The 7,321-nt window shown below is 36.8% G+C and overlaps 1 protein-coding gene across 1 annotated transcript; it reads left to right on the forward strand.

Annotated features, from left to right (window-relative positions):
• The first annotated feature begins 1,352 nt into the window (after positions 1 to 1,352).
• RAX (retina and anterior neural fold homeobox) lies at positions 1,353 to 5,803 on the forward strand. Its single transcript, XM_072133355.1, has 3 exons — positions 1,353 to 2,545; positions 2,887 to 3,125; positions 5,158 to 5,803. Exons 1-3 carry the CDS (start codon positions 2,263 to 2,265, stop codon positions 5,608 to 5,610), a joined length of 975 nt encoding a protein of 324 aa, XP_071989456.1. The 5' UTR covers positions 1,353 to 2,262; the 3' UTR covers positions 5,611 to 5,803.
• The last annotated feature ends 1,518 nt before the right edge of the window (positions 5,804 to 7,321 follow it).

Raw genomic sequence — 7,321 nt, forward strand, 5'->3', positions numbered from 1 at the left:
TATGAGATAGATAGATAGATAGATAGATATGAGATAGATAGATATGAGAGAGATAGATATGAGATAGATAGATATGAGAGATAGATAGATATGAGATAGATAGATAGATATGAGATAGATAGATAGATAGATATGAGAGATATATATGAGATAGATAGATAGATAGATATGAGATAGATAGATATGAGATAGATAGATATGAGATAGATAGATAGATGATAGATAGATATGAGATAGATAGATATGAGATAGATAAATGTGAGATAGATAGATAGATAGATAGATAGATAGATAGATAGATACATATGAGATAGATAGATATGAGATAGATAGATAGATATGTGATAGATAGATAGATAGATAGATATGAGATAGATAGATACATATGAGATAGATAGATATGAGATAGATAGATAGATAGATATTTGATAGATAGATATGAGAGATAGATAGATATGAGATAGATAAATGTGAGATAGATAGATAGATAAATAGATAGATAGATATGAGATAGATAGATACATATGAGATAGATAGATAGATATGAGATAGATAGATAGATAGATAGATAGATAGGAGATAGATAGATAGGAGATAGATAGATAGATAGATAGATAGATAGATAGATAGATAGATATGAGATAGATAAATGTGAGATAGATATGAGATAGATAGATAGATAGATAGATATGAGATAGATAGATAGATAGATAGATATGAGATAGATAGATAGATAGATAGGAGATAGATAGATAGATAGATATGAGAGATAGGTAGATATGAGATAGATAAATGTGAGATAGATAGATAGATAGATAGATAGATAGATAGATAGATAGATAGATAGATAACACAAGGGGGTCAATTATCTTTTCCTTCTGTTGGTATTTTTGCGCCTCTTTGCTGTGTAGTGGCTGTTTTGCGCTTGTTTGCAATGTGACGCCTCAATTCGCTTTGTGTTTTTGCGCCCTATTTGTCATTACATTGCGCCTCTTTACAGATGTTTGCGCCTGATTTATTATACTATTGCGCCTATATGGGCGCAAATAATTGTGCAGTACCGTGCCTGTCCTGACCAGACTTAGGAAAGGCAAGGGTGGGATTTGCACAAATAAATTGCGCCTAATAAGGTTTGGACAAATGAAGTGCAAAAAATAGACTCACAACAGGCGCAAAATGAGCGCAGAGAAGGAGGAAATAAGATAAATGACCCCCAAGATAATTTTCTGATCTGAGTCTATGAAATAAATGAACACACAATCTTATTAATCTCTTCTGCTAAGACCTTGTGAAAGCAATCTGTTTATGGAACAAATCTGATTATGTTAATCAATCCAATTAATAATTTATAATCGTCCATTATGCTAATTATCCAGAAACATCTGTCAGCCGGAGCAATGTCCACCCCTGACTATGACGTCTCTTGTTAATGACCCTTGTATCATTCCTAATAAAGTTACATCCAGAGATGACTAGTGCTATCAGCAGGATTTACATGGGACTGCAGGTACACCCCACTGAGTTACGTTAATTGAGAAAGTTGTGGTGGTGGTGACTTTACACAATTAGCGCAACCCCGTAGAGTCACACAACACATCCATTACTGCTACAGGGAATACATGAGGGTAAACGATTTAAACAAACATTGTGTTTGGAGGTTAAGCTCTGTGGACCTGGATGAATGGAGATTTGGGAGAGGCGGAGCACGAGGGGATATCTTCTTCTTATCCAGGTAGCGTCCATTATAGACACAAAGCCTCATCTAGTGGTGGGGATGTGACAGCCTTACAGGAGCACAGCAGGGGCAGCTGACACACAGCCACAAAGAACAGACATTACTTAAAAAGTCTTCAGCAAGCTGGGACTGAGTCACTCCTTCCCGAGAGGTCATAAGAAGCTGATCCTCTGCTCTTGAAGGACAGCTAGTCATCCACAGCTCAAGCAGAAGGATCTGATGCTGGGAGCCAGCTTAGTGGAATCAGCCTTTCTTAAGGGAGATTTGCAGCCTGTTGTTGCTGAGCTATGCTAGCGCACTGCTCTCCCTTATAGTATCATATAAAGAAATACATATTAACTACTGAAAACTTCCAAGAAAACCGATCTCAGGAGGCTTCAAGAACTTTGGAACTCTTAAGAAACCCAAAAACTCTTGGACTTGTAGACTTGTCTTCATCTTCTTTGGAAATTATCGAAAAGAAAGAAAACCTATTGTACCTACCGGACAACATAGACCTAAAATAATAAAAAAAAAAGTAACCGCCAATGCATCTCCACAGCCCTTCACTCATGGCGGATGGAAACTTCTCTCTTTCTGGACATTTGGTGAGAAGTCCTGTCGGAAACCCATCCAGGCTTCACAGCATAGAGGCTATTTTAGGATTTTCCAAAGAAGACAATGTCCTGAGCTCATTCCAGCCAGAGGGCAGTCCCAGGAATGGCAAAGAAGCTGAGAAGAGGAACTCAAGACACTGTCTTCACAAAATGGCCGAGGATCTACAACCACATCAGAGCCAGATAGAAGACAACCAGGAGGACAACTATGGAGGTAAGTCATTAGATGTGACACCTGTAGCTCTTCTCTCTGTATATCTTGTCAAGTCCTGAGTCTTTAACTTACTTAATATTTGTTGAGTTATGTTAACCATGACCTTGGGATTCATTGTTGAAGATACAATCTTTGGTCAAATTCCGAGACCACCAATAAAGTGGTTAGGCCCTTGGTGGTTTCTAAGAATCATCGATGGTCCTAAATGTATCAAAAGTAAACCAAGTTCCAAGTAGTTGGTCAGTCTTAGACCACCAAGAACTTGATTCCTCTCAATTTAGTGTTAACTGGTTTATTGTACATATGGCCTCTAAATAATGAACCTTCTGAACCTATTGCAGATACCTACTGTAGCAAAACATCTAATGAGTGTCTGAGCCCGGGCTTATCGGCAAATAACAGTGACCACAAACTATCAGATGATGAACAACCCAAGAAGAAGCACAGGAGAAACCGAACCACCTTCACTACTTACCAACTCCATGAGCTGGAGAGGGCTTTTGAGAAGTCACATTACCCAGACGTATACAGCAGAGAGGAGCTGGCCATGAAGGTGAACCTCCCAGAAGTAAGAGTCCAGGTAAGATAAAACTGGATTATTAAACGCCTAACCCGCAGCAAATCAAAAGGATTGTTATGTTTCTAATCCAGTTATAGTAATTATAAGCCAACTTTACTCATGAGCTGAGGAGTAATTTAATTAGGGCGACTACAATTAGTGGGGATCACTCAGGAGGCTCCAATGTACTAATAACCCGTAAGACCGATACAAATCATGCAATATTAGAAGCAATAATAAATCATTATAATTTTCGAATAAATTATGTGAACTCGTCTAAACTCCTAGACAAGTCCTAGACTTCTGCCATTAGATGGACTCTAAATTTTCTAAAACAGTTTTTATACTTTTAAGTTTGTTTTTGATTTTTTTTAAAAAGATAATTGCTTTAACAATTAAACAAATAAATTATACATTATATAGGTTGACTTTTTTTTTTACGAATTGTGGCATTTTAAAAAAGTTATTGTCAATTTTTTTAAAAAAAATTACACATTTAAAAGAAAAATAAAATCACAGGAATTTTTCAAAATATAATATATTTTTTTATAAAAAATCCTACCAGTTTTTTTTCTGTGCCTGTAAAAGTTTGTAACAGAAATTTGATAACTTTTCCATTGTTGTCTTTAAATTGTTCGCACGTTATCGTCACCTTCTATGAAATACTAGTCCCGGCACGTCCAGATATATTATAGTAATTCTGTAAAAAAAGAAAAAACTAAAGAAAAAGATTGTCCATAATTACTTAATTCTTCTTACCCCAAGTGTTACAATGTTATATTTCTATATCAATTATTTGGAGTCTAATTTATAATTAGTAATTCAATTGGAAAAGATGAATAAACTTTGTTAAGTTACAGGTTTAACAATTTCATAAACCAATTTGATATATAGAGAGTTTTTTCCATCAATAAATAAAATAAAAATGATTCTGAATGTAAAAGAAGTGATCACCAGTAATAAACTATGCAGTTAAATAGTTTTATATAAATCGTTTTAATAATTAGGAACTATAATAATAAATTTTATTTGTCCCAAATGGGAAATTAAATACATAAATAAATTCACATTAAAACATAAATTATTTAAAAAAATATACATTCTGTCACTGTTAAAAAAATATTTTAATTCAAAAACTAAATTTTAAATTATACATAAACTTTGGATAAATGTGTACAAAATAGATCTATATTAAACTCCTAGAAAATATGCATTTTAACTGTTTACTAAATTGATTTTAATTTAGAATTTAACACTTAAAAATATTTTCAAATGTAAAAGTTTGAAAACTTTACATTTGCTAATTAAAAAAGAAAGTAATCAGTTTAGATCACGACATATATTATTAAATATGATATTCACAATCTGTTCATGAAGAAAATATAGATATTAAATCCTATTTATGCAGCTAACTGTTTTCTATGGAGCTATTAGTGCCTTCTAATATGAGGTTAAAAAGTTTGATTATTGTAATAATTAAAAGAAAAGACTAATAGTTTTAGTAACATTTTTCAGAAGTTTTTTAAAAGTGAATGTTCCTCTGTTGAATATTATTATTATCTATTAAACTTATAATTTTTTCATATCTATTTCTATGTTTTCTGCACATTTTTACATGGAATCATTGAAAAATAAAACCAAAAGTTTACAAAACTTATTGTCAAATTGGCTGTAGAGTCTCTACGAAGACATGACCCTGCCCTTAGGAGTAGTGAGAAGAGAATATATTTACTTATTAGTCTTTATTGTTATGTACACAGTCTGGTAGTTTTTGATAAAACCTATATCCATGTAGCACGGGTCAGATTTGGGGTAAGGAGGGAACAACTGGCAACTTCCTAGATACCCCAATCTTTTGGAGTGTCTTCATATGTATTCAAGTGTAGTAACTTTTTGAAAAGCTCAAGTTTCTTTCAAAAGTTGGTTTCGTCAGATGCCCCAAATTACCGATTCCCCACAAAAAAAGTTACAAAACACTGTTTGCTGCTTCTGTGTGTAATTTGTGAGTTAGTGTTTAGTTAGAATCTCACATTCTTTTATTTTTTTATCACAGGTTTGGTTTCAGAACAGAAGAGCCAAATGGAGGCGACAAGAAAAGTTAGAAGTTACATCCATGAAGCTTCAAGACTCCCCGATTTTATCATTTAATCGATCCCCCCAGCCTCCAGCCATGAGCACCATCAGCGCTAATCTACCCCTAGACTCCTGGCTTACTCCTCCCATGTCCAACACCACCGCCCTACAGACCCTGCCGGGATTTGTGACCGCCCCACAGAGTATTCCTGGCAGTTACACCCCACCACCTTTCATGAACACTGCACCTGTTGGCCATACTCTACAATCCCTGAGCTCTATGGGGCCACCACCTCCCTATCAGTGTGGGGCCAACTATGTGGACAAGTATCCTATGGAAGAAATAGATCCTAGAAACACGAGTATAGCGGCTCTGAGGATGAAGGCGAAGGAACACATCCAATCTATTGGCAAACCTTGGCAAACCATATAGTGAGGGCTCCAGGTCCGAAACGTGTTCATTCGTTCACACTAAAGGACTATGTGGACCAAGGAGCACAGGAACATTATGTGCCAAGCACAAAAATATCATCCATCTTCCATTGAACTGCGTCTAGGATCCTGCAGCTAATCTTTTAGATAGTTTACAGAGTTTGGATCCCGTAAATGACTTCCTGTTTACACAATTTTAATTAATTAAATACAAAAAAATTACCAGTGAGTATTCGGGTCAGTTCTGTTTCTGGGAAGGTTGGGTTGACTTCATTGTGCTACTACTATTGGTTTCTGCCTGACTTTCCCAGAAGCAGATAAGATGTGTTTAATTTATGCTTTCTGAGTTTTCATGAAAAATTCTGAAATTTTTGTGAAAAAAATTTCTCTGAGATTTTTCAGTTCTGTTTGATTAGGCAGCAGGAACACGTTGTAGCTCTTTTTAGGATTTAGAATAAAGGACTTCCATGTATTTAAGACAATCAGAAGCTGTAAATAAGGGGGGGACCTTCTGATGATTAAATGCTTTATTCTGAAATTCTGCTGTGTCTGATGTTTTTACCGATAACCGACGCGTCCTATGAAGGTCAATCTGTGACCACAACATGGGAAGCACATGACTCTCAGCTGAGTAACAGGATTGTTGGAAATGGGAACAGGGTCAGGTTATTTATTGGCATTTCACATTTCTATTAATTTCAACCTGGAGGAGAATTATTATCAAACACCCTGGTGTTTAATTTGATACCTCTGCCTCTGCCCCACATGGAACACAAATCCCTTATTTACCAATAGATATAAAGTTACAGGATTCATTCTGCACCAGCAGCAGAATAGTGAGTGCAACTCTGGAGTATAATACAGGATGTAACTCAGGATCAGTACAGGATAAGTAATGTCATGTATGCACACAGTGACTGCACCAGCAGCAGAATAGTGAGAGCAGCTCTGGAGTATAATACAGGATGTAACTCAGGATCAGTACAGGATAAGTAATGTCATGTATGTACACAGTGACTGCACCAGCAGCAGAATAGTGAGTGCAGCTCTGGGGTATAATACAGGATGTAACTCAGGATCAGTACAGGATAAGTAATGTCATGTATGTACACAGTGGGGAACATTTACTTACCCGGTCCAGTCGCGATCCAGCGGCGGGTTCCCCTGCGCTGATTCGGGTTCTGCCGGGATTCACTAAGGTCCGTGCACCGATATTCACCAGGTGTCGCTGCTGCGCCGAGGTCCGCCGAAGTTCACCTGCTTTTTTCTGGTGTATGTGAGTGCTTGATCTTGCGACACAAACGGCTTTTTAAATTCTGCGTTTTTTCCGAATCCTTCGGGTTGTCCGGTGGCCACGCCCCCCGATTTCTGTCGCGCGAAAGTTATTATTCGGAAATATTCGGGAAAAACCCGACGGATTCGCGGCTGCGGACCCTTAGTAAATGTGCCCCAGTGACTGCACCAGCAGCAGAATAGTGACTGCAGCTTTGGGATATAATACATGATGTAACTCAGGATCAGTACAGGCTAAGTAATGTCATGTATGTACACAGTGACTGCACCAGCAGCAGAATAGTGAGTGCAGCTCTGGAGTATAATACAGGATGTAACTCAGGATCAGTACAGGATAAGTAATGTCATGTATGTACACAGTGACTGCACCAGCAGCAGGATAGTGAGTGCAGCTCTGGGGTATAATACAGGATGTAACT

Source organism: Engystomops pustulosus, chromosome 1 (assembly GCF_040894005.1).
Source record: "Engystomops pustulosus chromosome 1, aEngPut4.maternal, whole genome shotgun sequence".
In the NCBI taxonomy this organism is placed as follows: domain Eukaryota; kingdom Metazoa; phylum Chordata; class Amphibia; order Anura; family Leptodactylidae; genus Engystomops; species Engystomops pustulosus.

What these genes read in the sequence shown, in the direction of transcription:
- RAX (XM_072133355.1), top strand. Translation starts at nt 2,263, where the DNA reads ATGCATCTCCACAGCCCTTCACTCATGGCGGATGGAAACTTCTCTCTT. An exon ending in CCAGGAGGACAACTATGGAG is followed by an intron (nt 2,546 to 2,886) that starts GTAAGTCATTAG and finishes AACCTATTGCAG; the next exon opens with ATACCTACTGTAGCAAAACA. An exon ending in TCCCAGAAGTAAGAGTCCAG is followed by an intron (nt 3,126 to 5,157) that starts GTAAGATAAAAC and finishes TTTTTATCACAG; the next exon opens with GTTTGGTTTCAGAACAGAAG.